Source organism: Betta splendens, chromosome 16 (assembly GCF_900634795.4).
Source record: "Betta splendens chromosome 16, fBetSpl5.4, whole genome shotgun sequence".
NCBI classification, from domain to species: Eukaryota; Metazoa; Chordata; class Actinopteri; order Anabantiformes; family Osphronemidae; genus Betta; species Betta splendens.
In genome coordinates, this window is record NC_040896.2 from 14,508,177 (window position 1) to 14,529,037 (window position 20,861).

The 20,861-nt window shown below is 40.9% G+C and overlaps 1 protein-coding gene across 4 annotated transcripts in view; it reads left to right on the forward strand.

Annotated features, from left to right (window-relative positions):
- The first annotated feature begins 1,948 nt into the window (after window positions 1–1,948).
- Window positions 1,949–20,861, forward strand: part of hdac9b (histone deacetylase 9b) — a 30,088-nt gene continuing 11,175 nt past the window's right edge. Inside the window, exons 1-5 of one of the 4 annotated variants that reach the window (XM_029129249.3) lie at window positions 1,949–2,067; window positions 3,170–3,267; window positions 3,373–3,472; window positions 19,380–19,621; window positions 19,947–20,118. In XM_029129249.3, the coding sequence (XP_028985082.1) occupies window positions 19,451–19,621; window positions 19,947–20,118 (343 nt within the window). In that variant the 5' untranslated portion in view covers window positions 1,949–2,067; window positions 3,170–3,267; window positions 3,373–3,472; window positions 19,380–19,450. Of the gene's footprint in view, window positions 2,068–3,169; window positions 3,268–3,372; window positions 3,473–12,989; window positions 13,619–13,826; window positions 13,910–19,379; window positions 19,622–19,946; window positions 20,119–20,861 lie in introns of those variants that run through there. The other 3 variants (XM_029129250.3, XM_055503229.1, XM_029129248.3) reach the window with 3 other exon arrangements.

A 20,861-nucleotide genomic window follows, 5' to 3' on the forward strand; every position in this document is an offset into this window, starting at 1 on the left:
TAAGAATGTGTCTCATGCACCATGCAACCTTACAGGGTAGTCTCACATTTCAAGGCACTGGAAAAGGAACGAAAGAGAAGTAGTTGCTGCAGCTATGATGATGATTTTAGGTAGAGATCGGTTGCATTTGCTTGTGGTAATCCTCCTGGATCTGTTCTTAATCCCCCTTAAAACCACAGCAATCCCAGCAGGAATACTTTCTCACTGGGCAGGCTGTGGTGGCAGAGTGGGGTTCCCACCAATTAAATTAACAGGAGAACTATGGACAAAGGAGTTGGCATGAATGCAGAAAACAGATGCCTACACACATACTTCTCCGATCTCCAGCTCTCTTTAAAAATGCACCCTGACCCTGTGTTTACACCCTTTATGTTTGCAAGGCCCTTTTTACGTGTATTAGAGAAAGTGACTGAGAGGAACAAAGAGTGCGAGTTGACAATTTAAAACATTAATCCAATTTCACATTATTACACACAGAGATTGTGGTGGCATACAGTCTACAGTGGTCAGACTTATACACCAAATTTCACATTACAGCCAATTGTGAGAAAATAATTTCTGGAGATAAGAAAGATGTCTAAAACAGTAAGATGACGGGTCACTGTATTTATATATATACTGTCAAGTTGGAGCAAGACAAAAATTAAATGAGCAGAATTAGTCGCTACTCTCTTAATTTATGTAATGTCATGTAAGTGTTCTTAGTAAATACACATGCTGAGGACTCACACGTTCCTCTGTGTCCAGGTGTGCGGTGGATTCCTTCACAACCACACGGACATGCATGCAAGATCCTAGCTGCTGATGTCAGGATGAGTGATAGCAAACAGCTGGACAGTCAGACTCCGGGGATGTGAGCAGTGTCACCCACTGGCTTAGTTCCAGCTGTTGTCTGACAGTGGCAGGATGGAAAGAGAGGATTTCAATTCATTTCAGAATGACAGACATAATAGGGCATAAAACAAGATAATATGGGGCCCAAATGAATTTTCTATGGTGGACAGGAGCATCCACACACATTATGGTATTTGATGAGCAGTGATGGTGGAAGCAGGTGAGCATACATGAGAAAGATGCTTTGTTCTTCTCCTAGAGGGGAAACATGTGTCCGCTTGGCCGAACGGTAAACTAAGGAGAGCTACTGGAGAATGCTTTGAAGTGACAAATAAAAATGTGAGACTGTGGACAGCTGTAGATTTATGAGGATGACAAATCTGCACATAATCTCTGCTAATCACAGAGTCACTTATGTCCAGCTCCTGGACTTCCATGAGTGGCCCAGTTGCTCCGTTGGCATATTCACTGCTTTCATTCTAATTTTATAACAGCTTTTACAAACTTCATGAATTAAACATTGCCTTTACTTAAAAACCCACGGCGGCAATTTATTCAACAAAGCCAAACGTCTAACTTTACCAGCACATGCCTTAGTGAAGTACCGCCTGATGACAATTCACACCATGGCCAGTAGATGGCACTCGTTCCATGTTAACGATCTGTCCGTGGACTCCTACGAGCTACAGGTGCTATTTTTAGGAGGTGCGGTTGCCCAACTGCGTTGTGTTAGATGCAGCTGTCACAGGATTCGCATTTAGGAATAGTGTGTTACGCAATAACGAGCAAACAATAGCCTTTTTTCAAGCAGTGGCCCGTCTGAGCGTCTCACCACCCTGCTGTTATAATTCCGGGATTAATTATTGTATTAATCATTGCCAGAGCCTGTAATTATCGAAATAAAAGGCTGTAAGAACACTGGTAAAGGAGCTGGTCGTTTGAAAGCGGTCCATCTGCTGTTTGGGTTTACACACACCTCCACGTTACTGTGGTTTTCCACAAGATGATTGAAGTACTGTAGCACCCAGTGCACCTGCAGAGGACAGACAGTGACCGCGGCCGCCCTCGCCTCTGCATCACAGAGCCTTTCAAACGGAGCACTCAGCCGCCGGGATTATATAGTGTCCACGCCGGGCTATTTATAGCGCAGGCGTCACCGCCAGACAGCGTCGGCATGCGGCGCGTCCTCCAACCTGCAGCACTGCACCGTCACTCCCTCCGCCCGCCGCCAAGGTAGACGAATAATTCTAATGCTCCGTTATTATTACGATACAACACGCTTCACGTACTATGTGAGCAAAACTATTGCTAGTAAGGAGTCTAAAATGTACTAGCCTCGGCTAACGCACAAGGAGTGAACCGTTTTAGGTAAACTCAATCACTAAAAAGGTGACAAACACTGAGGAAGTGGTTAATTAATGTTAGTATGTATGAAGTAAAAAGTAAATATGTTAAAAAAAACAAGTTAATTAGATTTATATGCGTGTTTGCTAAACAAATTAGCTATAAAGCTGAATAGCTTAGCATAAACCAATGCTAATGTGGCTGTAGCGCATTGATATCTGAAGAAATGGTCTGCTGCAAGTCCGCCAAGAAAAGTAGACCGGTTGTGAGTATCGCAGCCAGCAGGCTGGTGACTCTTTTGTACTGGAGACAGCAGCTATAAATAGATTTGCTTACGAGTTTATGATCTCACAAAAACTGTGAAAGTCTGTATTCATCAAGTCATCAGCTAACCAACAACATCATCCGTTCTCACAGGCTAAACATAGGCCTCTAAAGGAAGAGCGAATTCTAAGAATCCATCATTAATATTATATAAAATACATTTACTTGTCATTGTCAGTGTATATAACGATGAAGCCACACACAGCAAATTAAACATAAATGGATGGTGAAACTCACCTCAACCTCACTAAACTGGATCAACTGGATTGAGGTGTGAGCAGATGCAGAGTCAGTGAAACCAAGTATGGTGTGAAAACTTCCCAGCATCAGCTGAGCTATACAGTGCCACAATGGCCATAACAGGGCCTAATATTCAATAGAATGTCAAATCAGTAATCATGTTTGGTATATAACTGCAATTTTCTAGTGCTTGTAGTAAAGTCTTATCTTATATAAATATTATACTTATTTGTTTTATTCTGGTTATATTTTAAATCTAGGTCTGCATTTGCATTATAATGTTTTTTATATTGCTTTAATTAATTAAGTGGCTAATGTATTTTGTCTAAATTCACCAATAATCATTATGTTTTATATGCCTATGTACTATGTGCAGCCTATGAAGATAAGCTTTTTACTGGACACTGCAATATTTATGTTTTTACAGGGGGCTGAAGAACTGGAACTGTCACCTCCTGACACACCACAACTTCTGGAGTAAGAAGTAAAAGCCTTGTTTTTTGGATGGAAGTAACTAAATAAAAGGTAAGTGACAGTGCATCTGTTTGAATGAATGTTGTATAATAATGCTAGCTTGGTTCTTGGCTGCTGTTTTGGACACCGTGTCACTCCAACAGAAACATTCAACAGGTGTGCTACGTTGGAAATGGTTTTTGTGTGATGGCTTGCTGACCAGTGCTCTGTTGCCAGTTGTCATGTGGCGACAGCACTTCAGTCTTCTGTGAGCAAGGTAATAGGAAAACACAGGAACCCTCCAGGTAACACATGGCATTTTCACTTAGACAGTGACACAAGAAAAACAGTGCTTATAGTTGACATGAAAGCATTTCACAGACACTCGAATGACCCTTCAGCTGTCTTTCCATTTCAGAATATTTATAATATTTTTACATTTGACTTGTTCTTGGCAGGTTATTGCTCACAGATGCCTGCACTGCTCAGATGGCTTGAGGGGGCAGGTACCATCTGAGCTGTGTCAGAGAGAAAAAGTCATTTTAACAGCACCTTACACTTAGCCTAACACATAATTTCATAGTACCAGTGAATGTGTTAATGAGACAAAATGTTGTCGATAGAACAAATCTTGGCAGGCATCTGTGAATTATTCACTGGACCTGATAAATTATCATGTTCGCCTTTATAATTGGCAAGCAGCATTCACAGTAGCAGCATGTAGCATGACCTCCCTGCTGTATAAGGTATGTTAACTATAGGGTGTATTATTATCTTGAAGACTGCTGATTTGTATTTGTAAAATTATTCCAGACACGATAGAAGGATCAGTCACATATGAACAGAGATGATATAAGAAGTGCGATTGAGCTTGTTTTTTAAAGTGGAGAGAATACAATGCCTTCCCCTTTGTTTTCACAACTAAAGTGATGAAAGTAATGAATTACGCTTTGTCACTGGAGATTTATTTCCTGTGTTTGTGTGCCATCCTTGTCTGACCGTGACAGTGCGAAGGCTGCCTTCATGTCACGCAGCAGAAATTGCAGTTCCAAATAAGATAGAGAATGCTGGTATTTTGTGGTGGGTGATGGAAAATATGACATGACAAATGAAATGATTTAGCCAATCTTCTGTCTCAGTTCAGCACAAAGGAATTGTAGGAAATTACAATTGTATGCTCGTTTGTGTCTGTGTGTGTGTGAGGGGGTGTATGTAATACTGTGTGTGTGTTTGTGTGTGTGTGTTTGTGTGTGTGTGCGTGTGTGTGTGTGTCTGAGTTTAGTTTTGTCAGTGTTATAATACTTTAAAACTATACATGCTCTATGAGTGTTTTTGACACTATCATCGACAGTCACAACACATTAGTGGTGTGAATTTATATTCTGTGTATTCACAAAACACAAGTCTTAACACCAAACTACTTATATTATATTATATTATATTATATTATATTATATTATATTATATTATATTATATTATATTATATTATATTATATTATATTATATTATATTATATTATATTATATTATATTATATTATAACCTGTGGTGTCATTTCTTATACTTCAGTATAATAGAGTGCAGTTGGAGTTTTATTGTATCATATCGTATCCTTTAAAATTGTATTGAAACCAACCACAAGCACAGAACAGTGCAGAGAACTGAGTTCCTTACAGTATATACTTGTGGTGCTGTGACACATCAACAGTCCACACATTTTGTGATTATCCATGATCTAAAAGACGTAAAAACACTTTTTATAGCTGGTGCCCAGTGCCAGTTCTGCTGGCCGTGTGTGCTTTAGCTCAGTTTCACACTTGGAAAGAATCATCATCCTATCCATCATTTCACTTGTAAAATGACAGATGAATAATAATTATATAATTTCACCAGTGGTTCCATTTAGACACAGTGTTTTTTTGTGAATACACAGAGAAGGGAAAAGGGAGATTTGTTCCTCAAGCATACATCTCTCATGATATGCTTCTCAGCTTCATGTTCGACATGCTTGTTGACACCCTTAAACTATTTTTGTGTGGTCCAGAGTCTATTATTGGCTCTGGCTGTAAGTGTTTTTTGTTCCACAACAAAATGAATCTTCAACATGGCATTAGGTTACCAGGCAACAGTCTACACTCCATAGCTTGGTTATAATTTTCTTTGTATGTGATGTTTAACAGAAAGTGACTACATGGCAGTCAGCCAGAATTAACCACTGTTAAGCAGAACCCATAGAGCCTGATATATGTCAGGAAGCATAGAGCCTAGAAGGCTATATTTGGCAGTTATGTTCCCTTAAAAAACACAAGGTCTAGGACGTATTTCTCATAGACTGGAAAAAATGGGTTTGGGTCAGTGAGTTTTTGCATGGAGGAGGGGTGTTGTTGATGCCTAGAGAGAAGTGTTGGTCCCTGTTCTGCAGTGGCTTCTTGTTATGTTCCCGTCATCTTAATTGCACAGGGAACCTAAAAGGAAAGTTAAACAGGCAACTGTATTTATTGAAATACACCATAGACTTCATTACATAAAATATGATAAGATATGTCAACAGATTATCGGTGTTATAATTTGCACAATTTACCCAAAAAGATGGTCAAGCTGTCATTGTCCAGTTAAAACCTTTTACTCATATCTGTAAGTTTGGTGATTTAAATATTTAATGTAGGTCGACATAAAATACCAGTAGTATTGAAATATTGTTTTTTTAACAGCAGTATTCACTGGGTTGATCACCTTTTCAGGACTTATGTTTGTGAGTGTGAAATGACAAGATAATAGCCCGATTCTGTCTGCGGTGAATATCTGAGCATTGCACCATATTGATCTGACAGAAGCACAGCACATTCACAGGTGATGTTAGAAGTCAGTCAGCTCAGTTCAGTTCAGACACTACAGAATTAACCCACGCCTCTGCTTTCAGTTCACTGAACGTTTTTGCATTATTAGGTTGAAAATCACATAAAACACTCTTGGCCGAAGTCAGAGGAATTGTCACAGCACAGAGTTTTGGTCTAGGGCTGTCGGTGGATAGTAGGAGGTAGTGGTGTATGTGTGAGGAAATATTTTCTCTCCTCATAGATAGTAGGAGGAGAGAGGTGGCCCACAGAGGGAATAATGGCGCCTTTTGCAGCTGAGACCCAGAACTTGGTGAGATCAGTCTGCTGTTTTCAGTGTTGTTCGTCCAACCTCTCTGAAGGAATCTACATTTGATTTTATGTTTTATCAATATGAAGATGGAGATATGAATCATTCATGTGTTTATGTTTGAGAGGCCTTCTGTGTGGATGGAAAAAAATAAGTTATAGATAGGACAACCTCAAGAGTTGTTCAAGAATTAAGAATATGTGCATTTTGGATTAGGTTTTGGTTGAAGTAGCATTTATATGGACTGCTATTCATTCCTGACATTTAAGTCTTTTTTTGCTCTCTTGTTTAGTTGCTTATCTTCTGTGTGTGTCTCAGTAGCTCTCATCTATGGGAGCCATTAGCCCTGCCTTAACACAAGCCTGGCCTGAATGCTGAAACCACTTGACAAATGAGCTGTTCTTCAGAGATCTGTGAATGTCCGGCTCAACCAGCAGGTTGTTACTTCACTGTCACAGGGTGGGGCTGTTTGACCTGATGGGAGAACCAGACAAATCTCACTCTATGCTCTCCCACCATGCTCTGGTGCCTGGACCGCTCTGCCATGTGTCATGCTAAACAACTCTTTGTTGTTGCCTTTCATCTGTGGGTGCCTGCCACCTCTCTCAGCACAACGTGTGAGTTATGGGACTGTAGGAGGTCATGGCTGTAACCCCTCCCCACTTAGTGTGAAATGTGCAGAACAAACGGATCCAGAAATTACGCAGAGATTGGACACACTGGTAGTATATCTAGGAGCAGAAGCCCTCTTAAGGCTTCCGAGGCCAGATATGTGTGAAAGGGTTACTGGCCCATCTGTTTCCAAAACAGTCTTTGAGGTGTCAACCTCAGAACAAACCCTACCAACTCTTTTGATTTGTGTGGCATTGACAAAATGTATGGTTTCTAAAGAAGATGGCAAAAAACTAAAAACCTATGTTCTCTTTACAATGGCCATTTGAAGAATATAGTTTTACTTGCTTTAAATAGTTTCATAACACAGAATACACATCAGTGAATGACATCTTGGATGAGCAAGTAAACCAAAAAAAGAATGGGTGGAGGTTCTCTTTTGCCACACTTAAAAGACATTCTTTCTCTTTCAATATGCATATCATTACTGTGTAGTTCAGAAGGAATCAGCCATGTTGTCATATTCATTTTGTCTTTTCCTTTTTCACACGAGGGATTCCTCTGCACTTTAAACCAGCAGTGAGAAACATGAAACTCTTTCACTGACAGCTTTGAGGTGCTCATAGTAAGCAGTAATATTTTTTTCTTGCAGGTAATTTCTGGCAGTGGTATTTTCTCGTTTTATACAGGCCTGTGAGGACCTGTTATATTGAAAGCACTGGGTTCAAATGTTTGGTTACTGGATCCAAGATGAAAGGCAGGGGTCAGGAATGCTGCAGCCACTCCCAAGCACAGCATGTGTGCATATATCTGTGTATGTCTTTGCATGTACATGTTACATTGTGTGTAAATGTGTTTTTGTTTGTGTATTGATTTGAATTACTACATTTGAATTTCTGTCTGTGCACCTGTAGCCTTATCTAAAATGTAGAGAATGTGGAAGATTTTTGATGAGTTTATCTGGAGTCGAGTGTTGTTTATAAATATATAGACCATAATATATTATAATAATACATTCACAAATACATTGCTGTAGGATTCTCAACAGAAGAATTTAAAAATACATCTGGAGCCCCTCCAGGTTTATGCATACAGCGCAACCCAGTCAGTCTCACTGTAGCGAAGATGGTGGGTGCACTGTGGGGCATTTCCTGGTGTGCATAGCGCTACCTTAGTAATCAGAGGAAGAGCTATTTTTCAAAGGTATTGTTGAGTTGGAGACCTTTGAGACACCACAGGAGGAGAGTTACGGTGACTGTGCTGCGGTTAAGTAAAAAAAGTGATGGCGTAGGTGGAAGTGGCCTGGACAATAAGCGTCAGCCCACCCTTCCCAGAGCAAACTCAATTTCCTCTTGCACTTTGTTATGTGGACAGTTAAAATCCCTGAATGGGGTTTTACTTGAGTATAATTTATACAAACAAACAGTACAAAACAGTATGCTTACATACTTTATAGTTTTCTTTGTGCTATGTATTTTTTATTTTAAAACACATGATAGATCGAAAAAGCTGTGATGATGGCAAAGTTATGCATTTTGTTATAATATTAACATTAAAGCTTCTAGGCACTGGGAGGGATAATTCTATGATTATCTAGTCATAAATGCGCTTAACCAGCAGGATGTGGAGTAGAGGAAGGTCTCTAAACACAGAACCTTTGTTTTTGCTAATCCCTGAGGGATTTTCTAAGGTTAGCTAAACTTGGCTGGATTCCATCAAAGTCACATGTGTCTGTTTCAGCTTGTATGTTTGCATGATACCAAGAAGGCATTGGACTTTTGCAGGCATTTCTGTGATTTAGGCCTGTGAGCCCCCTGACTGAGGAATTTCTCACATTGTAATTCCAGGGACAAAAGTCCTGCTAAGTGGTGATTGTTTAATAACCCACTAAGATCACAGCTGACATTATGATTGCTCTTTCAAAAGCTCAGATCAGTGTTAAACCTTTTGGTTTTAGAATTTTGTTAGCAGATCAATCTCTGGTGTTGCAATCAAAGAAGGCGCTGGGCAAGGGAACATAAAATGGTCTTGTCGTGATTGAATGTAGCGTTGAAGTTGTACATCAACAACATGGTCAATTTGACACAAACAGAGGATCAATGGTTTCCAGCAGGGATAAGCACATTGATCAGTGAAAATACTGAGAGCTGCCCTCTGTTTCCAGTGTGCCTTTGTGCTCTATATCTATTTTTAGAAAGCCTATGGCAGCAGATGAAGGCATGGCATCAGGGACCTGTTCAGAGCTAGAAAGTGAACAGACCTCAAGGTTAGTCAGTAAGTACATGCTTTTCAGTGTGGCGTTGAAAAAAACAAGCACTGTATTGCCTTCTGAAATTGTTCTTTGCCTTGTTGGATCTCTCCTATCTTAAAATCGCTCATGTTTTCTCAAATATAAAAGTGAAAGCTGATGATTGGAAACATGTTTACCTGCATGTTTTTTTTACCGGTGTTAATTAATTGCTACCTGAGTACAATCACTGTCTTTTATTAGGTCTGGTCTCTCTCACAATTCAGAAACACATAAAGCTGGACAGGCTCCATTATTATTAGGCGCACTGCAAAGGTTTATTGGCAATGTTTTAAGATTAAGTGCCAAACATCACTGCCTTTATATGCTTTTCACGTTACTTGATCCAACCTTTTAAGTGCATTCTATATTACCCTGAACGTCCAACAGGAAATACCACAGGACGCCAGACAGAATAACCCAATAAAAGCAAGAGTGCCCAAATCATTAGTGAGGAAACACACTCACGTAACACATCCAGATGTACAGACTAATTGGATTTTACCATCAAATCAACAGTTGTAGTGCCTTTGTGCTTTTATGAGACTAACCACAACGTATATGGAAAATGGGCTGTTTGAACTGAAAAAAAATTTACTTTTGGCTTTTATCAAGTAGAAGGGCTGAACTAAGTTCTTAACATGCTGGGGCAGCAACGTGCCAGGGCTTCACTCCTCAAATGGTTGAGTCAGAATTTGCTGTTATTAAATCCCCCCCCTGGGTAGAACATCCTCTGTGACTGAAGAAATCAGCACCTGAACGTGATCACATCCGACCCAATCCTCCCAAGGTGGCATGATGAAACTCCCCACAGCCAGGACACCAAACAATAGGTATTGTAGGGGGTTGGAGGCTGGCTGCCTGAATTTTATCATGGACCAGTTTCACTGTGTAATCTGTTTATTTTACAATAGAAAACCTCTTTATGATACGTGGGGATGTTAAGTTCAGCAGAGTTGGAACAGCAAAACATGGCTTACTCATCTTCTCCCACATAGTGATCATGCGATGTTAAGGCAAACGTTTCCTCCACAGATCAAACTGGTTACGAGAAGTGGTGTTTGTCCACCACTCGTACTGTATCTGTTGCAACACATAAGTTCAACTCCCTTCCTTCTCCAGCCGTCCTCCCCGCTGGGTTTCATCATGCACACTGTGTCACAAGGCAGCACTGCTATGGTGATTAAGCCACACAACGCTAAGTGTTGATTTAGAACTAGCACAGTAATTGTACTGTAGTAACATGAGAGAGTTGCCTGTAAAAAAAAACCCACATATATCTATGTTACTACTAAACCTTCTTGATATAGAACAGCCAATAGTGGGAAGTATGTCTTTGTTATAGTTCTAGTCCCAGTAGATCATATCGACTGACTTAAAGTGGAGTAAACAACATGTATGTGTATGTATCCTGGCGTCTCTTGCTCTTTAAAATAGGCTATAATGGGCTTTCATTTAAATTTGGAAAGTGCTACAGGCACTTCACCGGTCTGACCCACTTGTTCCCTCATCTCTAATATTCCCCACTCCACATCAGTGCTCTTGTGTCAAAACATACACACAAGCATGCACGTACACATTCACATACACACACCAACACGCACACAGACAAACAGAGTTTGTGCTTGGAGGTGACAGACAGTTGAGACCCAGCCTCTGAGAGCGGAGCAGAGTGGCTCTTCAGCAGGGACGCTGACGTTCACACTTAAATGCTTTAATAGGACTAAACTAGACAAAGGCCGCCAGTGACGCAGTCAGAGCTATAATGGGCTTGCCACATTGCAGGTTTACTGGACCCTGCCTATTGGACAGGGCTATTTCCAATCCAACAATCCCTCATCAGCGTCAGGAAGCTAGTTATAAATAAAAAGTGTAGGTTAATCTCTGCTAACGTGTCCTAATAAAATCTTTTTTAGGAGCAGTAGGGCAGATTTACTGAGCAATGTCAACATACTAGTTTAGTAAGTAAAAGTAAACTAAATATGAAAATCTAAACAACCAGTTAAGAACAAATAATAGATGAAAATCAAATACAGATGTGAATATTTTATTGTTAAATAATAGAATTAGTATCTGAGTTTGCAACACATGCCGCTGTATTACGTAATAGTGGAAAGCTGCAGATGACCATTGCAAAATACATTTTGATCTTTTATTTTGGAATTGGAATATTTAAAAAGAATAACCACACTGTCGTGTGGTATAAATAAGGATTAAATTATGACCATCTTTTTCTTTCATGTGATGACCGACCTTCCTCTTTTGGTCATTTTAGCCTCAGCCTTTGCTGAGGTCAGCCTACAGGGCTGAAGCCTGTCTGCTCCAGCAGATACTGTGACAGATGGAGCTCTGGGTCTTTAGCCTTCATTACCTTGGGCTTGATTGCTTGTTAGCTCTCACACTATCTTATCCTACTTGACTGCCAAAACTCATTCACACAGATCAAGACATTGCTAAAACTTATTTGACTGTAATGGGTTACCAAGTTTTAAGTAATTATTAATGCCAAGTTTTCGACATTGCGAACAACATTAAAACCACTATCTTTAATATTATGATAATATTTTGCTATAACCAGGTCAATGAATAAAAATCAATATATGCATAGTCCTATTCTAGCTGGTATCATTATAAGCTAAACAACACATATCTAACATTAACCTGGGAGTTGATTTATGTGTGCGACAATTCTAGCTTCTAGCTGTGCATTTCCTTCTTGGCTTCTTAGCATCGCGGCGATAAAAGGACAGAGGGGTTAAATGTTTGTCCAGCTGAAACAACACAGTAAAACTCCTTCGCTCTGTCTCTGTAGTCGTCAGAGCGCAGGCTAAAAATAGCTGTGCTGGCTCCACGCCCCTGGCTGGGGGACAGGTCAAATTATGAAGGAAGATGAAAAATTTAAAGGCACAGGCTACTTGGCCACAAACCCAGCCCTGCATCAGTGGCACTGCTAGAACATTTGATTTGACTTTTATGAGCTGGAGTCACATTATAATAACTGCATATGTTGAACAGTTTGTAATGTTATATTATTTGAAACAGTCCTTTTGCAAATGTGGTTCAGAATTCAATAGTCACCTTCTAATGTGCATATATGATTGTAATTTCCCATGCAAAGAATATGAATACATGTCAAGGAAATGGGATGTGGGATGATTGTGGAGAGGTGTTCTTGACACAGTTTGAGAGGTTTATGTAATTGCGATTATGCTGTTATGACATCTTACAGTTGGCTTCCATGGCTAGCTGAAAGCATGCTTCCTGAGTAGCAGCACTGCCCCCAATACACACTGAACCACACATAACCTAAGCTAATGCAGTGAGCTTAGACTCTTAAACCAAAACAGTGCTCATTTAATGTCTCACTTCAACTGTTGCGTTATTTTCACACATACAGATTTTACCCAGATACAGTTTGGGTTTTATTATGTGGGTTCGTAGAAAGATAAAACTATATTTTGTGGTACTATTTTTTAAAATATCTAAATTCCCTGTTTTTGTGAATCACTTTAAAGGCAAACCTTTGGCTTAACATATACTGCACCCGGATGAAGTTGACATGTTCCTCTTTTAGCACATCAAGGCAAAAACGGATCATTCCACCCTTGTACCTGAGAGAACAAAATGAAGACATAAATAGAGCGAGTGAGAGAGACTGGTTGAACAAATCAGAAAAGAGAGAGACGAATCAAGCCTCCATCTGCAGTGAGGGAGTCAGGAGACATGCCTTCTGGCAGGAGCTAAAGAAGACAGCTGTGTTTGGTGTGGTATTTTTAAACGCATCAATGCTGCTCCAATCCCCGCGCCTCGCCTGACCTATTTTTAGCCAGGGCTGGCCATTGTTCTATTTCTGTCACCTGTGGGCCACGCAGTTGTTGATTCACATGCAAATGAAGCTCGCTCCCTCCCTGGCTGGCATTACTCCTTCTGCGAGCTGCTGAGCGCACAGTACATGGCTTTCCCATCAGCGCGGCTCTGCTCACGGGAGAGAGACGCCGTTAGACTGCAGGAGGGGAGCGGGAGAAGCAGCAGATAGGGGAAAAAGAAGGTGGACGTGCTGTTCTTCTAACAGCGTCAGTGTGTGAGGCAGACTGAGGCAGGGCAGCGAGCGAGCGAGCGAGCGGCAGCCCCGCGGAGAGACCCTCAGAGGAGGAGGCAGAGGAAGGGAGAGAGTTGCCTGTTGTCGCGGTCTCTCCCCTGAGTGGCTGAGGGGTGGCTCTTGGTGACAGGAAACGCACGGCTTGCGATGAGACCTGAGCGCTGAGTGGAGTATGCTGCAGACGATTTACGAGGGCGAGTCAAGTTTCCCCACAACAGACGGGCACGTTGGACACCAGCCGCTCTCCAGCCACAGCAAGATGCACAACGTGAACAACTCAGGTGATCACACAGCCCGGTGCTTTTACGCCTCTTGAGGAAACTCTTTTTGTTTTTTTTCCTCCTCTTTTTATTCTGCTCTCTGTATTTCTTTCTATCACTGGATCTATTTCTACTTCTCTGCTGTCTTAGAGCCTCTGCGCCTCCCTCGCACACAGTCACGCTGTCCCTCTCTTCCTCTTTCACATACTCTCAACTCTTTTTCGCTCAGCTGGTCTCTCATTCTGTGCGAAAAGACAACTCAAAACTTCTCAGCACAGCAACGTGGTAGGATCAGGCACTTCCTGACTCAAGGTATTTACCCTTATGATAACATATGCTGCTTTTTACTACTACCTTGATTTGTGTTGAAACGTATCTTCTAATGGATTTACTGGTACAAGAGGAGTGCAGTTGAATCGGTCATATTCAACAAGCGAGGAGCGTTGTTTGCAGGGAGAGAAATGTTTGCGACACTACTTCCATTCTTTTACCGCACGCACTGTAGTGAGTCACTGAACGTAAAGGGATGTTGTGGTTCGCCAGATTCCATGTCAGCGTGCTCTTTTCAGGGAACAGGAAAAGCTGACAAAAAAGGACGACAACTGAAAGGTTTCTTTCAGGATATTTACCACAGACAATGACCGTTCTATTTTTAACCTGAGAATTGAATTGAGGAGTGCATGGCTGACATCAGTATGAGTAACGTCTATTCACTGTATTGACTCAAGATGAGTCACACCTGATTTGCTTAGATTCTTTTTTAGTGTGTGGCTATTTAATGGTGTGAAAACAGTTTTAGTTCGGGTTTAGTTTAGAGGTGAAGCATTGCTGTCTGTGAGAACATTGTCATGCGGGTGGTGGAGACCGAGTCATGTGTGTGCTTAATTTACTGAAAAGTAAGCTGTGACCTTTGAGTTGTCACTGTTATCTATGATTAACCGACTGCAAGAGGTAACGACACATTATCAGATAGTACTTTTGATTTTTTTTTGCCTATGAATGCACTATTTATGGTGTGGTAACTTTCACGGGAAAATAATCACAGCTTAACTCTCAGCAGGCAAACATCCTGAGGCAGTGGGTTAAATGTGAGACAAACATAAGCAAGAGGGTGACAGCGAGATGACACATTGCATCTCTGTCAATAGAACAGGTTGTTTGACCGCAGGAGCGGGGCTTTCTTCCTCTGTCTTAGTGGCCTCTCGGCCAAAGAGAGCGGCTGAATTCAGGCTTCTTGCTTATTCTGTGGGTCAGCTATTCTTAGCTTAGTTATTTTCAGATTATGGCATTAGCCTGCTAAGATTAGGTGTCTGTGCGTTATCATTCCATCTCAGCATGCTCCCGATATAACAGTGGATGGGAACAGATATTTATAGAGAATTCAGTCATTTGACTGTTTAATTTGTTCTTTCCACTTTAGTGCAAATCACCTGCCGTAAAAATGAAGCATACAGGCTTGTTTTTGTTTATATCTTGATAGAGGAAAGTCTCTCAGAGACTCTCCAAGAAGGAAGACTAGTTATTTTCCCAATCCAAAAAAATAAAAATTCTATGCACACTGATGATGATGAGTTAAAACAAAAAATCAAGTAACTTATTATTTTAGTCTGTCCATACTAGTAAGGTGAATAGCACAAAGAACACAAAGCCCAATTAAAGAATATATACTTTGTACACATTTGTTCATTATTTTGTGAATGTTGAAGAAAAGTACAGTTCAGAGTTTAATAATGAAGTTCTAGGTACAGCACTTTTAAGATCTGGATGGCGGTGGCGTCAAGGCACCGTGTCTGGCAGGTCAGTTCATTAGCCGTCTCATTGACTAGAAGGTCTGGCACCAATGCTGTCCACACAGAAGTGCATAATGACGACAGAATGGAAACCAACCCTTTCTAATTGTGTCGTACAGTTTTCTGTGTTTTCACCTTCCTTTTTGCCTGGATAGAGATTTATTATGCGTTGATGTGTGTGCTGTTTGGCATGATGACAGGCCAGGAGACGACTGGGTGGTTCAGCTCTGCTCTTTATGTTAGCAGATAGCCTGAAAGCCGTGGCTCTGGCTCAGCTACAAGGAGGAGCCTGCCTGACTCTTAAAAATAAAGACCTGTTTCCTGCTTTAGACATGCCAGCTGCTCAAAATAACAAGGCGCTTAATAAGAGATCCAGCACCACATTGCAGTCCCAAGCATCAACTTATTTTTACCCTCAAACATCTTCAGTATCTCTGGTTCTATTTATAATGTCTCATACTGTTATACTGCGAACTTAGCTCAGTAACCATCTCTACTGCACATTGCTCACATCATACATGTTGAAAGTGTAAACAGAGAGTGTGTCTTTATGGTTATTCACAACATTTACAAATCAGTTATATAATTTGACAAAAAGTTCTTAAACAAATCTTTTATACAGACCCATGTGTCTCACGTTAAGGCAGTTGGATCATCGTGTTCCCCCCATTTCCCTGCACAGATTTCTCAATGTCTTGTTTAATGAATTAAATATTTAATCCAGAATTATCCTAGAAGAAAACACTCCAGCGTGTCTTTCTTGCTTTTTCGTGATATGACTATTAGTAGCTGTTTTCATGTGACACCAAAAGATTCCTCCAGATGCAAAGTAAGCATCATTGTGCAATGACTGCTTTTTCATGTTAGCTGTGAAATGTAGTTTTATGTAGATCCATGATGATATATTACTATATTCTAACTCTTTAAAGGTCAGGAGCACCTTTTAAACTAATAAAACTTCACATGAGGCTGCACAATGACCTATTTTGCTAATATTTTACTAAATGGCTTTACATATATTCTACTCCTCACTTGTGATAGTAAGGGCCGTACTGAAGTTGGTCTTTTCTCTCTCTCTGGGGTGGGAAACCAGCTAATGTGGCCTGAGGCAAAAAAAGGCAACCATCCAACATCTCAAATTAAGGCTGTGATTGTCTGTCTAACCACCACCAAGGCTAAAGAGAGCCAGATCTGTTATAGAAATAAACACTTTAGGGACACTGGCAGTGTGACACTGCAGTGAGAGTGTGGTCACAGGCCATGAGTCACCCTATCCCCCCGGCAGCCCCTCCGCCGGGAGGAATTTAGGCATGGGACCGGGTGCTTGTCACTGCCTTGTGCTAAAAACAAATTTGCGACCTGTCATTATTAAATCTTTTGTTTACTAGTGCCTAGAGACACATCTGTCCACCAATCCTACAGCACCTTAGTTTCAGACAGAATAATTCATACAGTATTTTGGGTTGTGAGTGGCAGTAGAGCTTTAGGACCACTGAACTACAAGGCGGGCTCGTTTTTAAAAGGGGTCATTTCAAAAGCGACCTGAAAGTTGCATAAATGCAACACTGCGCTTTTATTTTTGCCCTTGTTAAATTAAGCAGGCGTGTGACAGTCTTTCACACATTGTCTATATTAAGACTGTGCTTTTCTCAATACAGACAAACTATGTTTGAGTGTCGGGTACTTTCAGCATACAGTTGGTTTACAAAGACCACTGCGCATTTGTAATAGTAGCTATGAATGTCTGGTGTTTTCTGTTGTTGACTATAGTCCATGGGTAGAGGCGTTTTTACCTTTTCTCTACTATACTGTATGTTTTAATTAGCACAGTAAAGAAGTCAATTATCTGGTTGTAAGTTGTAGATTATACAATAAATAGAGTTTCCACTGGGGCTTAAAAGGTACCTATGTACGTTTAGGAGCTTATTATGTTCCCTCAACATTGTCATTCCGTCTAGGGCTATTCTTGCCAGCACAGTGGACACCGAGTAGACAAGAATAGAGCAGGCACATGAGGCTGTCTGTGGTTTCCTCAAGGGCCATTTCATATAGCCTTGGTCAACAAAGGTGGCTTGAGTCTTCCTCCTCCCCCACCTTCTCATTTTGCTAAACCGCTGTCTGAGATTTTATGAAAGGGGTTCAGCTTGATGTGCTGATCAAAGTGGGGCTGCTTAATGTCAGTCACAGTAAGCGTACAGAATTAAATATGAGATTAATTAAATATCACAGTGGTGAATTCTTCAAGGCAGCAGGTGTTTTTTGGTGCTATTTTTAGGACCATTAGCAAAAGGAGCACTAAAGCCTGCCCGACTTTCAGTGGTTCACAGGTTTATAGCGTTTCCTGGAACAGTGCCTGCTCCAAAAGCCTTTGTTAAGTACTTACAAGGTAAGTTTAATATTTCCTTTCAAGAGGGAAGGATCTGTTCTGCAGGTGACTGTTGTCTGCGTCCGCCAAGCTGTCGTCCTCTTTCATTTGATCGGAGCTGTTTTTAGAACAGAGGAAAATTTCGGCATGGGAGTTCCCTCTACTGTAGCTGTCTTCAGTCTTTGAACATGTTTTAAAACTTATCACTTGTGTGTGTGTGTGTGTTGAAGGGTTTTGCAATGCCTCCTCTGTCTCTTTCTGCTGGGGACTCCTTTCTTATATAAGAACTGAAAAGCTGATATAATAGTCAACATGTCACATTGCCACTGTGGGCAGGAGATGACATGCAGTGAGACTCTATATCTGCAGGATGGGGAGACATAATTACGTCGCCAGTGTTGCCATGGCAGCAGCAAGTTAGGGTGGTGGATACTAGGGTGTGGGGGTTGTCACAGACCAGGATTGCGCCACTTGCTTTTATGTTTCTATTTATAATCATCACTGCCGCATACACATGGAATGGTGGCAATGAAAAACAAGCTACAGGACAAAACAAATGGGCGCCAGTGAGCCTTACAGCTCACGGGGAACAGGAGGACACGGCTCTTGAATTAATGACTACTGTAGACTGACACTGAATCTACTGAAGGCGTTTCTTTCTCCATTTTATGCTAGTGTGTGCTGACGTGCCTGACAGGACCATCACAAAATGTTACTTTCCCTTAAGGTTTTCAGCAAACAGGTGCCTGTTACTTATCACCGATATGGCCCTTGGAGAGATTAAATCAGAGAATGCACTGCATGAGACTCCCCTTGGCCATGAGAATTTTAAGTAGGCTTAAATATTTCTGTGGCCTCGAATTGAAGATATTACACTGCCTGGCCAATGCGTACTTTGTTGAATGTCACATCATGATAATCATGTTTTTTTCAAAAACTGATGATTTTTAGCTACTGACTGGTCAAAGTTACCTCTCTTTTCCTGTATCTGAAATTGGATTTGTACAAGCGGTGACTGAAGCCAGCTGTAAACAAAAGTGTGGCTTAAAACAGAAGCGTTTAAGAGGATAAAATTATTGTACAATCACTAATCATCCGCTATGGAAAGGTAAGAAGATCTAGTTCTGTCTTCTGTGTTCCCTACTGGCAATCGATTTTCTCTGTGGAAGGCTATATAAAGAGTGTGAGAGACCAAAGGGATGCCCTCTCACTTTATATATGGCCTGTTCAGACATTGCAGTGTCTACACTCCAGAAAAGTAATGGAAGGATCACATAACATGAATTCACAAATGGGTTCGCAATCTGCTTTGTCATAAATCATTTATGTTAAGGAGGAATATCTGCATGTTGCTCTGGTAGAGATTGAGCAAAGGACTCTGTTCATTTATTTATCTGTGGAATGATAAGTTGCCTCAACATCAACACTCTGTGCAATTGAATCCTTTTTTAACATGCTCCCAGTAGACTTCATGACTCCCATGTTTGTTTACAGAAACTATTTTAATTGCAGGTTTCTAGATATACATTTCATGTTCTCTTCTTTTTTTAAAATTTCATATCACATATAGTAATTAGGCACTGACATATCTTTCTATTTACTCTGCTTTACTCTCTGTGGGCAACAGTGGAAATAAAGCCAGAGGTGGCGTTGACTGTGGAGCCCCTCTCTCCATTGGACTTGCGTACGGATTTGAGGATGCTGGGCCCAGGCTCGGATCCAGGATTGTGGGAGCGGCAGCTGCAGCAGGAGCTCCTTCTCATCCAGAAGCAGCAGCAGATCCAGAAGCAGCTACTAATCAGCGAGTTCCAGAAGCAGCACGAGAAGCTGACCCGTCAGCACCAGGCCCAGCTCCAGGAGCACCTCAAGGTCAGTGTTGCGCTGGAAAGTTGGAGGACACCGTGCCACAGCAGCACAGTGTACAAAACAGCAGAGCACAACACAGCATATCAGTAGAAACATTATAGCTCATGACAACATTATGGAAAGGGAAAGAAGAAAGTCAGCACAGCAAGACAGGCTGTTGAGCAATACGTTCTAGCACAGTGTGACTTTTATTTCTTGCAGACGAGTAAAGAATAGTCCATCACAGAATAATGGAAGCATCAGAAATTCATTGAAGTCACTGTTGTTTTTAAAAACATATTTATTAGTATGCTCTCTCCATGCTGACTTAAGACCTGCATGTTTTCAGCTCCAGCAGGAGCTCCAGTCCATGAAGCAGCAGCAGGAACTTGCAGAAAAAGAGCGCCGCTTGGAGCAGCAGCAGCAGCAGCAGAACCAGCAGGAGAAGGAGCAGGAGAGGCACCGGCGAGAGCAGCATGTTTCCAGCCTTAGCCTCAGGGGCAAAGAACGCTCCAGAGAGAGTAAGACCTCAGCACCGCCATTATCACCATCCTCCTACCAGCAGTGTAATTAGGCCCCAGGCAGAAGCAACCATGAGTCCCCCAAGTCATAACCCTCCATTTTCATAATTTGTACAATGCATTATCATAAGTGCCTTAAATTGAAATGTGTATTTAACAGCTTGAGATGGAGGCCAGCTTTAGTTCACAGGCTTAATGAAAATACGTCTACAGGATGAAGACATGCTAGTCATTTGCAGAAGTGTGCTCTCACTTTTGTTATTTAATGTGTGAAATGCTATTTTATTGTAAAAAGCTGTTTTTGCTGCTTCATTAATTTCGAAAATGGCAGCTTCAATATCAACAATTCTGTTGATATTAACTAAGTTAATTACAAAGTGCTCAGTTCAAGTTTTCAGCTTTAGATCCAACTAAAAGCCATGCAAATTACAAAGTTAAAATGTACTTGATTTATTAGATAAATACATGCAAATATATAGAAATATCAAAAAATATTACAACATTTATGATAGCAGGGTACTTTACCAGGAAATTCAGCTGATGACGTAAGTTTGGCCAGTGACATTTAAGTTAGACTTACAGAGAAAATGTATTTCGATAGCACGATGAAAATAACTTGAGATATAGTATTTCATTTCTGTTTTTACCCTATAGCTAATAATAGAGAAGATTTATGACTGAGTCAGGTCAAGTAAATTGAAACTGTGCTCTGCTGCTGTGACCCTCCAATGGGAAAGAACATC